The 20000-nt window shown below is 42.5% G+C and overlaps 4 protein-coding genes across 4 annotated transcripts in view; 2 read left to right on the forward strand and 2 right to left on the reverse strand.

Annotated features, from left to right (window-relative positions):
• The window catches only part of LOC308364248 (cullin-3-like), a 19181-nt gene extending 15834 nt beyond the window's left edge, over window positions 1-3347 (forward strand). Inside the window, exons 14-16 of the mRNA XM_080837292.1 lie at window positions 1-77; window positions 1033-1178; window positions 1431-3347. The exon at window positions 1-77 is cut by the window's left edge and continues 110 nt beyond it. Coding sequence (XP_080693418.1) covers window positions 1-77; window positions 1033-1178; window positions 1431-1562 — 355 coding nt within the window. The 3' untranslated portion in view covers window positions 1563-3347. The remainder of the gene's footprint in view (window positions 78-1032; window positions 1179-1430) is intronic.
• Window positions 3348-3936: 589 nt separating this feature from the next.
• On the reverse strand, window positions 3937-8370 carry LOC308364253 (dehydrogenase/reductase SDR family member 12-like; the record flags this gene model as incomplete). Its single annotated transcript, XM_080837315.1, has 10 exons — window positions 3937-4127; window positions 4586-4723; window positions 5048-5138; window positions 5242-5346; window positions 6430-6491; window positions 6633-6714; window positions 6798-6893; window positions 6990-7072; window positions 7466-7599; window positions 8315-8370. 10 exons carry the CDS (start codon window positions 8368-8370, stop codon window positions 3937-3939), a joined length of 1038 nt encoding a protein of 345 aa, XP_080693441.1.
• Window positions 8371-10687: 2317 nt separating this feature from the next.
• On the forward strand, window positions 10688-14424 carry ap1s3b (adaptor related protein complex 1 subunit sigma 3b; the record flags this gene model as incomplete). The annotated part of the gene is made up of 4 exons (XM_080837318.1): window positions 10688-10986; window positions 11730-11838; window positions 12151-12288; window positions 14389-14424. The coding sequence occupies 4 exons, from the start codon at window positions 10688-10690 to the stop codon at window positions 14422-14424; spliced, it is 582 nt and encodes a 193-aa protein (XP_080693444.1).
• A 1385-nt stretch (window positions 14425-15809) lies between these two features.
• scg2b (secretogranin II b) lies at window positions 15810-17522 on the reverse strand (the record flags this gene model as incomplete). Its single annotated transcript, XM_080837293.1, has 1 exon — window positions 15810-17522. One exon carries the CDS (start codon window positions 17520-17522, stop codon window positions 15810-15812), a length of 1713 nt encoding a protein of 570 aa, XP_080693419.1.
• Window positions 17523-20000: the final 2478 nt, after the last annotated feature.

Consider the following 20000-nt stretch of genomic DNA (forward strand, 5'->3'; position numbering starts at 1 on the left):
GGAGATCGAGAACGGCCACGTGTTTACAGTCAACAACCAGTTCACCTCCAAACTGCACAGAGTAAAGATCCAGACAGGTGAGCAGCCCGGCTCTGAGGAGACAACAGCCTGTGAGCACCTCTGGTGAAAATCAACACTGCACTGTGATGATGCCTTTCCAAGTCACGCTCACACAGCGTTATTATGTATGGAATGGATCAGCAAAGCTGAATGATAACTGTGTTAATATGACATTTAAGGTATCTAAGAAGCATGCAATCGTGTTGGACTTATTAAGCCAATTACAAGGCTCTGGATTCAATGGTTCAGGTCAAATGTCAGGTGGAATGCAAATACATTTCGTCCTGCTTCACACTGATAGCTCTAAAGCACACTGGTCTTTCACTTCTGAGAAGCCAGAGAAGAGCTGTAGAGGTACACAACCAGCATCCGAATGAGTCTGTGCCTGAGAGAAGAGGAGCGGCGGTAGAGAAAGGAGTAGAGGTGTGCAAGCTAGTTAGAGCCGCTGGTTAGAAACCGTAGGGAAAGTCATTGGATTGCACCTGTTGAGAGTTGTCTTGATTGTCTTAGTGCACTAAGTTGTTGTTCATGACCGGAAGTGACTGTTTAAAAGTGGTTGTGTGGGGGGGGAGGGGAGGGGAGGGGAGGGGAGGGGAGGGGAGGGGAGGGGAGGGAGAGAGAGAGAGAGAGAGAGAGAGAGAGAGAGAGAGAGAGAGAGAGAGAGAGAGAGAGAGAGAGAGAGAGAGAGAGAGAGAGAGAGAGAGAGAGAGAGAGAGAGAGAGAGAGAGAGAGAGAGAGAGAGAGAGAGAGAGAGAGAGAGAGAGAGAGAGAGAGAGAGAGAGAGAGAGAGAGAGAGAGAGAGAGAGAGAGAGAGAGTAAGACAGAGAGAGATAGTAAGACAGAGAGAGATAGTGAAAAATAATGAATGTATGTTTGTGTAGGTGTTTATAAATATGAGTGTGTGTTTGTGTGTGTTCTGTTGAAGCCCTTAAAGAATTTTTACATATGATCCGTCTCTTTACTTTGCTCCAGTTGCTGCTAAGCAGGGCGAGTCTGATCCTGAGCGGAAGGAGACACGGCAGAAGGTGGACGATGACAGGAAGCATGAGATCGAGGCGGCCATCGTCCGCATCATGAAGTCCCGCAAAATGATGCAGCACAACATCCTGGTAGCAGAGGTAAGTGGATGCGCAGCAGTGTGAAACACGCTTATACACTCACACACACACACACACACACCTCAAGTAGAGCTAATTAATTGTACTTCTTCACTCTTTAAAATAGCCTTAATAGATGACAGGATACGAAGCTGAAAAGGAAATTGTATTTGAAGCCACTTAAAAATAGTCACTGTAATTCTTTTCTGCAGCCTTTCTTTGTGTGTTTGGGACACACTTGTCTCTAACATTTTGTCTGTCTTTTCTCTGCAGGTCACCACGCAGCTGAAATCGCGCTTCCTACCCAGTCCTGTGGTTATCAAGAAACGTATTGAAGGACTTATAGAGAGGGAATACTTGGCACGGACGGCCGAGGATCGCAAAGTGTACACCTACGTTGCGTAGGGAGCGCTGGACACAAAGGAGGGCACAAGAGGAGTGAGCCAAAAAAAAAGAAAGAAAAGAAAAAGAAAAAAAAGTTTTGTGACTGTTCTTCGCATGGACTGGAAGTTTCTTAGAAATGTGAAGACTGCAGGGAAGCACTTCTTCCTTGCTAAACACACAGCTTATCCATAAGGTCCGACAATAAACGGAATCAACTCACGAAAATAAACAATCCATCACGTGTCGTAGGTTACTTCGCAATCAGGCAACTTTACTCCCTGTCTCAGATTCAACATGGACGGATCCAGCTTCAAGCTTTTCACTGTTTTATCCTTGTAGAGTTCATCTTATACAAGAATCCCATGGCAAAATGTGAACGCACATTTTTTTTTCAATACTGTATTAAAAAAATACAAAAAAAATAATTATAAAAAAGCAGCACATGTGGATTGCTTACAAAACGAAAATAAAATAATAAAAATAAAGTTAATATTGAATTCTCACAATATTGTAACTTTATTGAGGTGTGTTATAAAGTGGGCCAAGGTTGTCTTCCTGACTGGTGACAAAGGTGACAGAGTACTAATGGTGCTGCTGTCTCAATGCCTTGGCTGAGGCCTCACACCTCCACTCTCATTTCCCACAGAAAATCAAAAAGCCGTTCAGCTTGGCAAACGGATGTGCCTAATAAAGTTTGTGATTGAAACTCAGCCAATGATTTTTCGAGGCGTTGTGCTCCATTATCTGCCTGGCTTGTGTGTAGCTTTGGATCTCGTACGGCCAAACAGTACGTTGACACCTGCGTGTACTTCTATTTTCCTTCAGTAGGAGGCAGAGTGTTATTTTGTAAAGAGGTGTGTGTGGAAAAATTGAGAGCACGGAACAAGGTTTTGCCGATACCCAGAGCAACTGTAGCTGCCAAATGTGAGGACCTGCCTGATGTGAGGCCGCATGCGCAAACTTTGCGACACTAATGTAGTACAACGAGCCAGGTAATGCTGGTGGTGTAGGCTACAGCATGAAGTGGAATGACAAGCGCATTTGTTTACGTTTGAAATCCACCAAGGTTTATGATGTTAAGCTTCATGTTTATTGAATTATTAGTTAAGCAGTGCATTCATTAGCCTACTAGTAACAGTAATACAACATAGCCCCATATGTTGACACTGAGCCTTATGCTGTAAACCGTTGACAAAATTATAAAACACTACGTTGAATAAACCTACATTATGCGTTAAGAGAAGCCAGATACGTTGATATTAAACCATGTATGAGAATGCACGTCTTGGATAGTTTGCTCCTGAGCCTTCTGCCGTAAACCGTTTGTGTTTGCGCATGCGTCTCACATCAGGCAGCGGCGGACTCTAGACATCCTATTGGCGGACTCACATCAGGCAGGGTCCTCACATTTGGCAGCTACAGCAACCACTCCAGCTGTCTATGCTTTGACAGTTTTGTTAAGGAAAAGGGCGGAGACAGTTATATATCTGCGTAATATACATTTTATTTGCTTGGCCTTATCTATAAGTAGGCCTATTTCATTCATTGTGAAGCATCATTGAATCCTCGGTGCACCCGAACATTTTGACAAACATTAGTTATTTAGAAGGGTTTGTCCAATCATAACTGTGGTATGTGGGTGTGATATACATTTTTTAAATTAAATGTGCATTTCCGATGTGTTTTACATGTATTACCGAAATCGTGGACATGAATCTTCCGTTGAAAGATAGGGTTGTGAATAACCACTAATTCAAAAATATGTCTGCAATGAAGTGGACAAGCCTAAGCAATAAAAATTGAAAATTGCCCGATTCATGTTTCTGTCAGTAAGTCGAACCCAGGACCACGTAGGATGGAGTGTGCAGGTGATTATTGGGTGTGATTAGTAAATAGCATTGCCCACTGTGCGGGGAGAATAATATGCACTTAGACAAGTCAGTAGGTAGCATACGTGCCAGAGGAAAGCGGGTCACAAATTTCACCGCTGTGTGATAAGCCTGTGAGGGGCTGATTGGAAACTTATTGCGAAATTTAAAATTGTATTTCAGTACTTGCCTATGTGTGAGATTGAACTTGTATTACACTGCATCTTCTCCATATTGATTAGTAAATCATTTTATTCCTGACGTTTTTAGTACATGGCTGCATTTAAAATTGTATAGGCCTACCAGCGGAATGTTCTTGCTAGATTAGACATCAGTAACTACTTTTCCCCTGACACTTTTCCAGTGCGATCAACTTTGTTAACCTTACTGAATAATAGCATTTAAGTAGGCAAATTGAGACACAGGCGTTGCTTCTCTGGGCTGTGTTATGGTAGTTTCCTTATGGGCACGTAAGCATGTGAAATAGCCCATAGGCATATACTGGCATATCTGTCTACGAAATAGCCTCACGCAGCCTTGTTGATGCAGTCCTGTAGACTTCCTGTGGTCTCGATTGCGGGGCTGTTTAGTTGTGAGCGCCCCCCGCTGGGCTGGACCCTCTTGGCGAGTGTCTCCAGACGGACCATGAGAGCCCGGGCTTTCTCACGGGAGTACCGAGTCCAGGCCAAGGGTAGGTGCACAGGAACCATTCTCCTATCTGCATTCGGATCCCCATAAACACAAGAGTTAGTTAACCCCATACAGGGAGCTGCTGTTAGACTGGTGTGATTGTATATTACTGGTTACATCAGCGTTACTAATGTAAATCAATATACGATTTGTGAAGGAGGAAGGATTTTTAGGAAATATCCATTTTCATGACCCTTTTGGGAAGTTACTAGACACTTTATTATTCTGAATAATGTCAACCTTGCTTGCAGTTTTGAAAGAGGCAATAATAGATACAAAGCACAAAAATGAACACATTTTCAGTTAGTAAGTATAATGCCTAAGAAATAGCGAACAGTAAGTACATAATAAATAAACAGTTTGGCCCTGAATAAGCAAGGAACATGTCCTCTTAAACAGCTTTTCAGTACGGGCCTGTTCACATCACAGTGATGGCTCTAACCACATCAGCCAGATGAACTTTTCCAGGTGTAAAACCAGACCTACCCTGGAAAAACTTGCCACTGGGCGTCCGAGCTGCCGCAGGGGAGACGGCCAACCATATGACTGTATCAGCACCCTGCTCTGGGGTCCGCAGCCGGCACCGCAGGCTCTCATACAGCTGAGGCATCGTCATGGCGACCGCTGCAAAGAGCCCAATCAACCAATCAGAATTGCTCAAATTCATCATGTGATGACATTCAGAAGTAAGAAACTGACTGAAGTTCAGAGGAATGTAGCTGTTTTGAGGATATGATATTAAATACACTGATTTGCTGCCTCAGAACTCATGTACCTATTGCAATCTTGGACTGGCATTGTCTGGCACCCAATATAATTATGAATTCTGATTTCTTTATTTATCATGTTGTGAATGTTGTGTCAAAGCAATGAAGCTAAGAATGTTTTAAAGCCATTCATTTGTGGTCATGTGTCACAATATCACAGCACACAGGATGTGATGTGTACCTGGAGTGTCTGCCCATCCCGGGTGCATGACAGAGAAGTGAATCCTGGGATATGTTCGAGCCCATTCTTCTGTCATCACCACCTGCTGTCTCTATAGGGACAATACAACACAGCTGAGTATTAACAGCAGAAAAGCGATGTCTGAAGCACGTGCACAAACGTTGCTCCCAGGAACATGTAACATTGCTTTATACCTTATTCTGTGCGTAGACCATGGTGCTGTCAAACATCCTTTTTTCAGTCTGCAAGTCAGTGATGCGAAGTTTCTGAACCAGCATCCCGCCAGAGGACACAGTGATCTGGGAGCACATGTACATTTGCATTAAGATTTGTGTTGTGGGAAGATCAGATGCCTGCCTGCCTGTCTCTGTCTGTCTTGTCTGTCTGTCTGTCTGTCTGTCTGTCTGTCTGTCTGTCTGTCTGTCTGTCTGTCTGTCTGTCTGTCTGTCTGTCTGTCTGTCTGTCTGTCTGCCTGTCTGTCTGTCTGTCTGTCTACCTGCCTGCCTGCCTGCCTGCCTGCCTGCCTGCCTGCCTGCCTGCCTGCCTGCCTGCCTGCCTGTCTGTCTGTCTGTCTGTCTGTCTGTCAGGAGGAACAGGATGTGGAATTTTGCAGACTGTAGAACAGTAGAACCAAGCTTGCACGGACCCGCCACAGATCAGGGCCAGATATGTTCTGGTTCCTGAGGAGCATTGCAACAATTATAAGTGACATCTGCTGCACTCAAAAATACATTACACACACATACACACACACACACACACTAATAAGATGATTTGAACTACATTCCTCACTACGGCCCTTACACTAAATGACATTGGGATGAGGTGACAGCCCAGCAAATGGAATATTCTGCAGAGAGTTATTAATAATTCACCAGTAATGTAGTTTTAACTTGACTCGAATGTCTGTGTGTGCGTCATAGTATCAGTCTTGTAATAAAACTCAGTAGTACTATCTGGTTGACAGTAGCTGGCTTTCTGTATGTATCCTGTTTTTTTAGCTATTTGAATGTATGAATTTAACTGTATTATTATATCATTAATAATATATATAGCTTATATTAAGAATTAAGTTAAATTGTGGCCACATCATAAAAGCTGCAAAACAGCTCCTCTTCAAAGATGCAATAGGTAGTTACCATTACTGGAAAATAAAAATGCTTTAATGATGTGATACCAAAGGCATGCTGAGAAGATAATGTTTCTCAATACCTCTGTGCTTTCTGTAGCATTTAGTTTTCCCTAAGATAGAACATTACTAAGATAACATGAAAGAAAGAAAGAAGGATGTATGGAATACACTAGAAGATAAAGACTTGTCCATAGAGTATACACATTTTCAACAACATATTCTTGGAATTTGTATCTGTGTGTGAACTCACCACTCTGGGTTCAGTGTTCTTTTCCAGTAAAGGTATCAGACCCTTGGTCAGAATATACACTCCTACACCAGAGAGAGAGAGAGAGAGAGTAGATGTTGAGAGGATAGAAAAATCGGTTTCACATAAAACTTGCTTTAGTCCCCAGAATGTGGATAGACCAGTGAGGAAGCATCTTTTCAGCAGATGACTAGTTAGCCTCTTACCCAAGGTGTTGATAGCAAAGTTTTTCTCCAGACCTTCAAAATTCACCTCTCGTATATTCAACATGCTCCCCGCATTGTTAATCTGTCACAACCGACAAATGGGGAAATAGATAAGCAGATGGTCATGTGTACATTCGTTTTAAGACAGAATGCAGTGAGATTTACCAGAACGTTCAGGGAAGTATGTTTACTCTTGAAGTCCTCTGCGAATTCCCACACCTTGCGTGTCTCTGACAGGTCCAAAATGTGGATGTGGATGTTCTGTGTCAAGAGCACATCATTAGCTAAATCAGCATAGCCTCTGAGCATTTTGTTTTTCCAGGGAGAAAACTGATCAGGACACAAACAGAGACTCACATTGTTCCCAGCCTCCTTCACAATGTCCTCTCTGGCAGACTCAGCCCTCTCCTTGTTCCTGCACACCATGTGCACCGTACCACCTAGTTGGAGTACAAACCATACACCTGTCAGGCAATGCTCATATGTCTCAACAAGAACACAGAGGTGCCTGGGAAAATTGGTATAGCAATGACACTTATATTGTGTGTGTCAGACAAAGTAGTTTTACGTTTTCTTTAAAAAGCTCATTAACTGCCTGTGAACATTTTGTTAACATTATGTAATGTCTTTTTAAGGTGATATCGCTGATTGGAATAAAGAGCAGCCATGGTGTTTTATATATAGGGATGTGCATGTGGGATAGAGAGAGCTGGCCATTGTGTGAGGCAAATTTAAACCCTTGTCAATAGCCTACTGGAAAAAATTGAAAAAATCTCTGCTATTTTTCCCTTTTCCAGCAGAGGGACTCGCTAGCTCTAGGCACAGTCACTAACCCTTCTTTGCTATGGCCATTGCAGTGGCCTTCCCAATTCCACTGTTGGCTCCTGTGATCATGAAAGACTGTCCATCCAGGTTTACACTGAGGTCTTTTGCCAGAAAGTTTCTGGAAGCTGTTTCATATCCTCCTCTGTGTTAAAGGTAAAAAACTGTTAGGTAATTATAGAAGTCACCCAAAATTATCAAATACAAACAACAGTCACAATCCATGTTATTTACAAACAAATAACAAAAACCCTATTTCAATGATATTCAACATCAAATCCATTACAATTTCCACAAACATGTTCCCCATGTTTCTGAGGTCAGGTATTTGACAATTGTTTATTGAGAGCCGACCATATTGCCCTCAATGACCAATTGTCAGCCCATTCAACAATAAATGACCAAGCGCTGTGCTGACCAAAACAGCTGTCAACAAAGCCTTTGTGTGGGGATGTCAGGAGGGTGGCATAAGGGCAAAGAGAGATCACAATGCCATGTTCTGTGGTGGCATGATAAACTGATAAAGCCTTTAGAGTTTTGATTTAATGCCAACAATCAGCAGCTTTTGGACAGTGAAAATCTTTCTCATTGTAGACTGAATATTTAACTTTAAATCTGTCACATTCATGTAAAATCACCATCAATTTACTACAAGAGACCCTTCACTGCATATGCATACATTCTTGAATGCTATTGGTCCTGAACAGCCTAATATACAAGGAACTGAAGGGTAATTTGATTATAGTCACACAATCAGACTTTAAATACAACTTAAAATGTATATTTTTTCCCCGAGGGAATCTAACAACAACAAACAATGAGAAAATAAATACATCCAAATTATACAGTATTTGCTTTACCTTGTGTATTCTTGCATTGCTTTCAGAAACCACACAATATTCCGATACTTTGACATGATTGCTGCGCGTTTGGAAACCTCTATCAGTCTACCCGTTTGACAGCTTAGGTCCCCCCTAAGGCCAGCCCAGTTTTGAGGCTCTTTAATGCCCTCTACTGGCGTGTAATCAAGCTACACGACTCAGCCATTGTAATTATGAAAATACTTCAAACATCATATACAAGATCAGTATATTTACATCGTCGACCTTCAAACTATGTAGGTTATATGCCTTACAGACCTTACAGCAACACGTGTCCTTCCATTCGTCATTAAACAGCTGTAGGCTACATTATATATTCTTTTTAAGTCTTTAAATAAAATGTGAGTTGGTAGAATGGCCAGTGTATCACAACTGCACAAACGTTGTGGACTATTTTGAATGCATAACAGTACACTAATACTGAGCTTGCTAGAGCATCTCAGTTGGTTGATGTGAAAGCAAATGTGTATTAATATTGGAAGTCATTCTGTTGCCCACATGATGTGGTGTCCTCTTGTTTTAGTGTCGTGTCTCAGGAAACCATCTTCAGAGACAGGGCGACAGATGTTTCTTTGAATGTGGGGGGTGCGGTGCATATTACACCTTGGTGTCCAACAGGTGTAGGGCCCCGACCAATCGCATACACGGGATGAGATGACGCACGGTGTGGTATTCTACTCCACTGGGAATTTCAGTGAAGGGGGACTTCCGTGACTTTCTGTTTCAAAGGATTCTGGGTAAAGATAACTATGTGAGTTTGTACGTGCCGTGTCCAGCAGTGCGTGAAAAAGTGTGAAACTGATCGGATTTAATTCTAGACCTCTTTTAAGCATTCGCTTATTTGAATATGGTAAGTAGAACACATTGTGAAAAACGCGATATTTCCATGCGAATTTCTTTGTAAACTAGTCAGCATATTTAGACTGGTACAGCTACAAGTCGCCGCACCTGTTGCCATTGCTTAGGCTAATGTTACATTTTTACATTTTAAACCGGAATGTCAGTAATATTGTTTCGATCACAGTTACACTCACTCAGCTGCTAATATCCGGAAGTTGGCCTATGGCAGCTTGTCTAATCTTATTTTATTTTTTATCCGATATCTATATTTCTAAGTGACATTTAAACCTTTTCGGAAGTGCCATTAGGTGTAGGCTACTAGTTCCTTAGCACCTGTTGTCACCTGGCGGAACGGGTTCCGTCATTTTCTTTCATTCAAACTCACCACCGTCGCAACAGCATTTTAAGGATTGTCTTTCGAACCTCTCAATAACAAATGGAATGACACCTGTTTGGTAGAAATTCTGCAGGTAACGTTAGGCCTCTTTGACCAAAGAAATGATTTGTCATTATTTCTGGTACTTTATAGCCTACAGTTTTAATTCTTATATCGGTAGTCCTTCAGATGTATTTGAGTAATTATATTAATTGTAAAACTCTGCAGTGAGAGTATTACATTGTTAATAAATGTGAGACTAACTGCATTGGCAATTTGCACACAACTGATAGCAGCTCACTTTCATGCCCTTAGCAGAAATAGTTTATTTCCAACCTCTGTTTCAACAATCGGAGGAAGATACAATGCAGGACTTGAAGATCTCAAATTATTCATAGCTAAAACAAAACAAAGAAACTGTTTTGAAAGTCCCCTCACAGATCCCCTGTTGATTTGTCAGAAGCTGGATGATGGTGTGTTCCTTTTTTTCTTCTTCGCTCATTTACTGATGTGTTCATCTCCCACTTCTCCCATTCTCTGATTCATCCATCCTGATCTTGACGTCCTGGCAATTTTCAGCCTTTGTTTACACCACGACTGCCAACACAACTACAGGCAGTAGTTCCACAACCCACAGAACCTCAAACAAACATCCAGCAAATGAAAGAATACAATAAAAGCCTAATGAAATGACTCACACATTCCACAAAATAGTTGTATTGTTTCTGAAAGCCAGGCACAATAATTAGGCAATGTTCCACGCTTCCTGGCTTCTTCTCGCTATGTATGCTCTGGCTTTGGAGAGGTTATTGTTTAACTTGTTCTGTCAATAGCGCAAGGTGCTATGTTGACCCCTTTGGGGAAAGTTAATAAAGGGGAATGTTTCGTAGTGTGTGTGTGTGTGTGTGTCTTTGTGACTTGGCTAGAGCTCAGTGGCAATGTTTTGCAGCCTAATCTAATCCTTTTTTCTCCCCTTCTTGCGTGTCAGATGAAGGGCTGGGCTCTGCTCTCCGAGTTTCTTGTGTGGAGCTCGAGGCTGATGAGACTTTCTGTTTATTATTTATTATTTTCATTTTATTTCTGATTATATCAGGTTTGTTTTTTGGGAGTCTCAGTTGAAAGTTGCATTAAGGAAGATGGATAGCGTCAAGGCATCACAACCAAACAGCGGTCATAGGTGTCCAGAAAGATACACTTTCCTGAAGTTCTTTGATGCAGCTCTAAACCAGCTCTCTTTGTCCTCCGCCCCGCTGCAGATACGTTTCCTGTTGCTGTTCAGCCGGCAGGGCAAGGTGCGTCTGCAGAAGTGGTACGCGCCCACGCCTGAGCGCGAGAAGAAGAAGGTGATGCGCGACATGACCACGCTGGTGCTCGCCCGCAAGCCTCGCACCTGCAACTTCCTCGACTGGAGGGACCTCAAGATCGTCTACAAGAGGTGTGAAAGAGGAACGGAGAGGATGGATGATGAAAAATGGAAAATGGCCGCCCATCCCTGCTGAATTTTGTAACAGGAACTCTGACTCTCTCTCTCTCTCTCTCTGCCTTTTTGTTCAATCTTTCTTTGCCTTTCTCTCTCTTTCTTTCTCTCTCCTCTCCCACTCTCTTTTTCTTTGTCTTTCTCGCAACCTCTTTCTTTCTTTCTCTCTCCTCTTCACTCTCTTTTTCTTTCTCTTTCCCGCAACCTCTTTCTTTCTTTGCCTCTCCACTCTCTCTTCCTCTCTCTCTCTCTCTCTCTCTCTCTCCTGGGGGGCCTGGATACTTGGGTCCTTGCTCTGTCTTGCCCGCCCTTCCTCCCCATAACTGAGTCAAAGGCAGACCGTGACCGTCCATTCTCACTCATCAGTCCCATCTTTGCCTGTGACTGATGGCCTCTTATGTAATGTTGCCCCCTCTCCAACAGAGTCACTGTAAATCCTGCTCAAACGCCTAGGAAAGACCATGAGGTCTCTGCTTCTCAGCAGCTGCTCTCAGTAGCCTGTTCTCACTACTACAGGACATTTCTGATTAACATGCAGTAGTTATTAACATGCTTTTGTCAATCATTTAGCTTTATTTGTGTCTGTGTGTGTGCGTGTGCGTGTGCGTGTGCGTGTGCGTGTGCGTGTGCGTGTGTGTGTGTGTGTGTGTGTGTGTGTGTGTGTGTGTGTGTGTGTGTGTGTTTCTGCATTCTGCATCCAGGTACGCCAGTCTCTATTTCTGCTGTGGCCTTGAAAATCAGGACAATGAGCTGTTGGCTCTGGAGGTCCTACATCGATTTGTGGAGCTGCTTGATAAATATTTTGGAAATGTAAGAGATTCTCTCTTTCTCTCAATTCAATTCAATTCAAAGTGCTTTACTGAAATGACAAATAAGGCATTTGTATTGCCAAAGCAGTCAAACAAAGGAATACAAGGAGCAAGAAATCACACACACACACACACACACACACACACACACACACACACACACACACACACACAGATACATACATACATATACAGTATATAAATATACATGTGGTTACCGTCGGTCAGGGAAGGTTGTCCTGGCACTCTGTTGGCACCACTGCAAACATGAAGGGCACAGTGGCAATATCTCATGTGTGACTTTACTCTTTAGGTATGTGAGTTGGACATCATTTTTAACTTCGAGAAGGCTTACTTCATTCTGGATGAATTCCTGATGGGTGGGGAGATACTGGAGACATCCAAGACGTCCGTCTCTAAGGCAATTGAGGCCTCAGACCTGCTGCAGGAGGTAAATATTACGGGCTGGCACAGGGCCCCAGGTGTGTCCACAGTAATATGATCAGATCCATTCAAGCGGATTTTCTCATCAGTACTGTAGTGTGCTGTAGTGTCTAGGGCACCACACAGAGAATAGCTGGAGATCAAATAGAGCTCACAGGTGCCCATGCAGGCTCTTAATGTGCCCATGAAAATAAAACAGGAGCACTTTACTTAAACTATGTCAGAAAACATGACATGACTTGACATGTAACCGTTATCTGTAATTGTCACGACCATAGATCTTAGAAATTTGAATTAACATGGCGTCACAAGCTGTTATAGCATCTAACTGTGAACAGTAACCTATCATTACATTAAGCAATGATCGCTACATCCCACTGCAATATCACTTCCCAGTTATTGTCATAATAACTTATAACAAGATATAATCATCTGCCATGACATGGTTGTGTCAGTGTTATGACAAAGGGTTCCAGGAAAGTGTTCAATCAATAACATGAGTTACAGAGACGTCAGTATCACAGGCTCTGGAGGGCAGTAAGCATCAGAGAGCTCAACTGAGTTGCAGCAACAAAGAGATGTGGTGCACCGACTAAAATGGAAGCAATTTACCTGAACTCTGTCAAGAGTCGCAGAATCTTTTCATAAACATGTTATGGATTATGTTATGTTATGGTAAAGTAATTGGAGAGCCCCAACAAAACTTAGAATGCCTTTTTAATGGGCAGTTACTGAGACTAGCTGAGTCCATCTTGGATGATCCATCTCATCCACTACATGGTGAACTCCAGTATCTCCCTTCTGGCCGTAGGTTCATGATACCCATGTGCAAAACCAAAAGGTATAAATCAAGTTTTGTCCCCTCAGCTATTAAGGCCCTGAATAGCAATTGTAAGAATATGATATCCTGTCAGGAGCAGTCATCTTCCATGTTTATTTATTTATTTATTTTATCATTTATTCTACCAGAGCATTTGTTTTGTTCTGTGTGTCTGTTTGTTTGTCAATGTTTGGTTTGTTATTTTCCTGTCTGTTGTCCTGTGTCACTGTCATTGTATTGTCTGGTGCTGTTGTGCAAGCTTTCTACTTTTCACCTGCAAACAAATCTACCTCCGGGTATCAATAAAGTTACCTTACCTTACCTTACTTGGATGACATCATATGTGTCACTGTGACATGGTACCATTATAAATAAAAATGACCATACCATATCTAATTGTCATGACCAAAATTGAGTTTGAGCTAAATTGAGTTGCAGCAACAAACAGATGTGGTGCACAGACTGAAGGGGTAAATATTCCACCGCAGCATACCCTGCTCTGCTGGAAATAGTAAAGGGGGAGATGAAGATGAGGGTTATTTAAAGAAGAATTTACCAAGATGGCAGGATACCAGTAAATAGCATTCTTGAAACCACTGGCACGTTTTACATACACATGAGGAGGTCTGCAAAGTTAAGACTTCAGAAATTCATTGACTTATTTTAATCCAGACTTCGTATAAAGCAGTCTCTCAGTGGCTCACAAGATAGTTTTAGTTGGTTGTGCTTGTCATTTCCATAAATGGCTGTGTCCACATTTCCCCTGGGCTGCTTTTGTACCGACAGGCTTGCAAAAAAAAAAAAAAAAGAACAGTCCAGAATCTCTAATCTGGAGCTATTGTTAAGTGCCTAGCGATGCTGTTTCCTCCAACCACATCTTAGTGCCTGTCCATGTACATAATTGCAGACACTGATATAGCCGCAGACAGGAACAATTAGGCTTTAGAGATAATAAAGAGAAGAGCTGACATTTTCAGGCCAAAGATGAGACAGTATTTTTGCAAAAGACTCGTAAAGCTCCAGATCTCCCTGCTGAGAGGGCTTCAGTCACTGCAGTCTTATGTGAACTGGCAGCCCACTCGCCTTGTCCTTGGGGATCTTCATGATGTGACAAGTGGAGTGAGTGACTGGATCAATAGGCAATACTCAATCTCTGTGTCTCGTCTCCTGAGCTCATTCATAGTAGCGTGACTGGCTCAGTGTATTCTGGTGTGTAACGTGTTTCACTGAATGCGTTGTGTGTATTGGATTACAGATGATATGTGCTTTGTGTCTCTTGCTTTTCAGACTATGGAGGAGTATATGAGTAAGCCTGCCTTCTAAAGCACAGGGGAAATAGAAGACAGGAAGGAAGAGAGTGAAATGGAGTCGGGGGGATCCACACGGCTATGTTGTTCGCCTTGGCCATACCATTGCCTTTTTTCTGTGTAACGATGTGCACAACTCTCCATTTTCCCAAAAGAGTTAGTCATAGGTCGTTCGTAACTTCATTCAGCACATCTGCTTAGCTCTCTTCAGGGAGACGCCCACACGCTGTCATTTCAAAGGTATTTATGTATATGGACTCTAGCCATACAATGACACTGATACTGATTGTCCTGCAGATTAGCATGATGATGACAATCATAGCTGACTGTATGTGATCATTCCTACTCTTAAATAATTCTGTTTTAATATGAAAATAATGTATTTAAATTACTGTCAGATGATTTAAAGTGCCTTTTTATGTATGTGTATGTCACCGTATGTTAAATATTCAGATTTTACTGAGTCGTTCTAGTGCCTCAGGGAGTAATCGGTTGTAATTCTTGTTTTTTGTTTTTCTTGGTGGAGGTTATAAATTCTGTATTCTACAGCACAATAGAGTTTTTTTTCTTATGGACTCTACAATAAAAATGTATTTTGATAAATTCCATGCGTAGGCCTTTGTCCATATGCTTCGATGTCTAATGGTAAGGGGTAACAGTTTTTAGTTTGTTTTGTACACATGAAAATTGTCTCACCCGATGTGCACTAAAAAAGGTTTTCCTTCTCGCACACTGGATGGGTTCTCATTCTACGTTTCCTCCTCTCATATTATTTGCAGGCCACCTTTGAATTGTGTTCAACATTATTGTCAGTAAGGTACTTGTGTGCACAAATAGGGATGACAACAAATGATTTAATCTTTTCATAAGGAAAGTACATTTTTGATATGTCACCCAGAATGGTTGCTTTGTTCTTTGCTCAGTAGTATTATAAACTCAGACTGTGAACATGTGCAATAATTTAACACAACACAACAAGAAGAAAATAATGGTAATGCTTTATTTGTCTTTAAGTCTTTGCACATCTTCGAACACGTACAAAATGGTTTAAAAATGAGTAGGACACCAACCTGTTTATTCTAATATTGAAATAGTAAGGCCATTTTTCCATTGTAAATGACTGCAGCAAGCCAGTTAGAGTATTATTAAGAGTATGAATAAGGGGATATTCTCTTTGTTCGACTGAACGTAATATAACAATAAAAACCACAAATCCAGAGACCACGACAAAATAGGATACATTTTATTCTCGAACACTGGATTATGTTGTATTTACAATAGATATATTTTAAAATTCCATGTAAAACTATACCACTTCCACCAGACTGGTTATTTTTGTGATGAAACATGAGCTATCTGCTCCAGTGGACAAATTCGTTGCTGTCCGCTTCTCTCTCCCGTCTACATTCCTGAAACAATTTTTGCACGGTGTTCTTTCTCCTCCTGAACTGGTTCTGGGGTCTGTTGATCTAATGGCTCCGAGGCAGAATCGTCGTTTAGGTTTTTAAACTCTGTTTCTTCTTTGGCCTCAGTATCTCGTTTCACCGGAGCGCTTTTACCAGTGTCTACCTGGTCAAAATAGTCCTTCATTGCCTCTTCATACAGTTCATAGGGAAATTGCTCTTGTGCTTCAGGCTGGACAGAGCGTTTGGAATTATCTGTGTCAGGGTACTCGGTCATTACTTTTGCCGCAAGAAACGTCGCCAACTCATCTTCGTCTACTGTGTCGTCGTAATCGTCTTTTCTTTTGTTGAGGGCTTTATTCATATCTGACATAATCAAGCTCCCATGATGACCACTTGGTGTCACAAATCTTGATACAGTGGTCTTGTAGGGCCTTTGCTTAGGGTAATATGTTTTCTGACTGCCCAGGCTATCCAAAAGATTTAGAATGTCTTCGGGTTTAAAGTCAGAGGAGATGTAGTTAGAGAATTTGTCAGGCAGTCGTCTATTGTAATATTTTCCAATTCTACCTTTGTAGCGAGGCATCGTTTTCCTTTCCACCCCTACCACCGGGCGCTCTTGTTTTCTGATTTCCCCCGTTATCAGCATCTCAATGAGCTCATCGGGCGGGACCTGCATTTTCAGTGAGATAGCTTTCAGCTTGTTGATGGCTTGCGGGTCGATGATAGATGGCCGGATAAACCTTTTGCTGTCTTGGCCCCCGGTTCTGTCCCGCTTTTGTTCTTGGTCACTCATTTCCAGGACCTTCAACAGGTAGTAATCCACAAGCTTCGTGTCATCGTCAGGATCTTGACTTGCACGGCGCTCAATGGTCTCTACGTCCTCTTCACTGTCTCCTAAACCGCGTTCAAACTCCTCGTGGCTGCCTTTGACTATCTCCTCCGTCTCTACCTGTTCCTCATACGGCACCCAGTCTTCGCCGCCCGTCACATCCTCGTACGCAAGATTTCTCACCCTGTACATGTCATCATCATCATCCTCCTCGTCATTACTATAGAACTTCTGGTTATCACGCTTCTGGTCTTTAGAAGATAGTTTTCCAAGCTCCTCAAAGATAGAACGCATGTTGGCTAGGCTTTGTGGGGTGTACTGCTCATCCAGGTCCTCCGTGGCACGTTTGAAAGGTCTGTCTCTGACATTCTCCTCATCCTCGAACATCAGCGGGTACTTTTTGTGCGGTTTCACCAAGCCAGCGTAGTCCCTTACAGGACCATTCGTTCCAGCTGACTTTGGTCTGGGTTTGGACGGGCGGCTTGCCTGAGGTGGAGCAGTTTCGGTGTTTTCGCCTGTTTGGTCCAGCGCTCGCAGCAGCCCTTTCACCCACTGCGGAGCCCTGCTTTCCAGCCAGCCGTCATCGCCGCGCTCCGGCGCGCTCTCGTCCTGAAGGGAGGCGAGCTGCACCAGGAAGCGGAACTTGTCTACTTCGTCGTAGTCAGCAGTGGGGTTCTCTAGCCCATCTGTCCGTCGCTTCAGACTCTCGATGTACTCCAGGGCTTTAACCATGTCGGAGCTCGGGGCAAGGTATGCGCCCTGTTCGCCTCCTCTAAGCCGGTGATGCCGGATGGACGCACCCTGCACCGCACAAGCATGGAGAAGTGCGAGCAAGACAGCCACTCCTCCTATGGAAAGCTTGTGAGGTAACAGCAGCATAATGCCTGGAAAGCATTGAACACATAACCACAATTAGTACCAAACAGCAAAAACACTGTAGCCTACATGTTTTATGTCTCATAAAACGTGTACAGCAAGAACTTTTTAGATTTCAGTTACAAAACATGCTCTATCGACAAACTGATTTTGGCATATAATCTAAAAAAAAGATGATGGTGATAGCACACAATCAATCAGTTACCGAGGCAAAAGGCGCAACGTTTAGCTTCTGGTGGTGAATGGTCGGGTTGGGCTTTGTTATCACACCTTTTTGAACGATAGCCTACCCTACCCCATCGAATGAGTCACCTCCCGTTGTCAAGGTAACCTTTTCACTTGTGGCTTTCAGCTCTGATTAAACCCATTTGAAATCTGGCCAAAATGCACTTAAATATTGTATTTCTCCTAATCAAATGCAAAATATAGTTTTATCTCTCGTAAATCATCAATCAGGTAAACAACGGTAGCCACTGGTGCTAGGAGTGAACCCTCTGGAATGATATCACTGAATGCCAGAAAACAACACCCGCTTTAAGCAAAAAATATAGACAATATAGCAAGAACACGGAGCTCTATAAACATAATTTGTGCTGTAGTGCATTTCTTTGACTAGTTACAGATGAAAATAAGCTTTTTACCTTTTGCAGATAGCTCAGATGACAGTCGTAAACATATATAGCATCTCCCCTGTCTACAGTATGTGAACGAGCGCTGCTGTTGGGTTTTCAGCACCAGGACAGCTCCCTCCGCTATATGAGGCAACACCTGACTCGTGCGTCACCGAAACACACGCAATAACCGGTGCTTACATATCCATATTGATGATTTATGCTTGTGATATGTCACGAAAAGGAAAACCAATCGTATTTGAGCTGTCTTACTTGTCTGTGGTCGCCATCCGTTAGCCTACTTGTTTATTCGTGTGAAAAGGGTTCAATCTTATATTACATGAAACTTCAAAATACAATTTCAGTGCATGTCCCTCAAATGATGACCTCCAGAAGTAATACAGCTGGCTGTCCATTTCATATTTATATTACTTAGCCTATGTTTATTTGGTTTGTTGTCCACTGAATGTGAGTATTATGATGTGTAGCCTATAGCCTATGGTGTTCGGACAACTCCATAAGTAGGCTATCTTTTGCACTAATAGCAAAATACATCAACACAAAATGTTGTATTTGATATTAATGCTTTGACGTATCATACAGCAAAAACCACAATCACCATGGCCCACGGGGACTATAGAGTTAAATCCGCCGGCGATGACTCACACGCTAAATCCGCACAGTGGGACAGAATCGCTGTCGCAGATCTTTCCTCTGCGGAGAGATGCCATTGATAAACGCCCTTGTGACGGCCTTAAGTCTCAAGTCCCCTCCAGAGAGCCTCAGCGCCGCTATCGATCGGTTTATGAGCGCCGCTGAGAGTTCGCCGATAGGTTGCAACAGAGGTGCGGGGGTCAACGTGTCGTCAAGTGTTGTGAGACAGATCGAGGATATGCAGATCTCCGTCTTACTGTTTGACAGTAGCCTTATGTGAATGCAGGGAAAGCAGTGTTCTCTGTTGCATAGCCTTAAACACGCATTTTGTTAGGTTGGCTGACACCCTGTTTGGATACTTTAAATTAAGAATTATGTGCCATGTCCTCCCAAAAGCCATTTCATTTTGTTGAAAGCTAAATCATATCGTGACATAATGAATTATGTGACTTGCTTACTCCTTGCTTACATTGACTATCAAATTATCACAACCAAGCGAATTCTCATTAGGCCTATACTGGCAGCAGTATTTCCCCATTAGTTTTGCCTTGGGTTTTAATGTGACAAAAACACTAGGGGACAATCAGATATCATCAGACCTCGTTGGTCTTCTGCCGGTGTCCTTCATTTTATTCATAACTACAAGGTCCAACAGACATCAGGTAACCTAAATACAGATGCACACTGTGTAGCTGTGTACCAGAATAAACCATTTTAGAACAGATGACTTTGTAAAGCTGAAACATTACGTCCTACTCTGTAGCTTTTACATATCCTACACTTTTGCATATTAATTTCACTATGCAAAACAATGCAACTAAGAAATTGAACTGTAGGTACAGTATATATTTTGTTTGTATGAATATATTTAAAGTATTCCTTTTTAAACCTTTAGATCCTTGATCTTTTTTCTCTTGTGTGTGGACAGCATCTCTTGCGCTTCTAGTATAGCACACCAGAATAACTCGTCAGAGCATCTGAACCCCTTCAGACAGTAAGCCCGGTACAGTCGTCTTAATTGATTAGTCTGATGTTTGTGATACCTTAGTAAAGTGGCTTACAGTGGTCTTCACTGATGGGTCCTGTTTTGATGAGGAGAAGTCAGCTGACAGGACTCTTGGGAGGCAGGCATGGAGAGGAGGGCAGTGAACATGTTGACGTGAGCACAGTGATCACGTGTGGGCATGTGGTGTGTGTGTAAGTGTGACGTGCATCT

Source organism: Sprattus sprattus, assembly GCF_963457725.1.
Source record: "Sprattus sprattus genome assembly, chromosome: 4".
Lineage (NCBI taxonomy): Eukaryota > Metazoa > Chordata > Actinopteri > Clupeiformes > Clupeidae > Sprattus > Sprattus sprattus.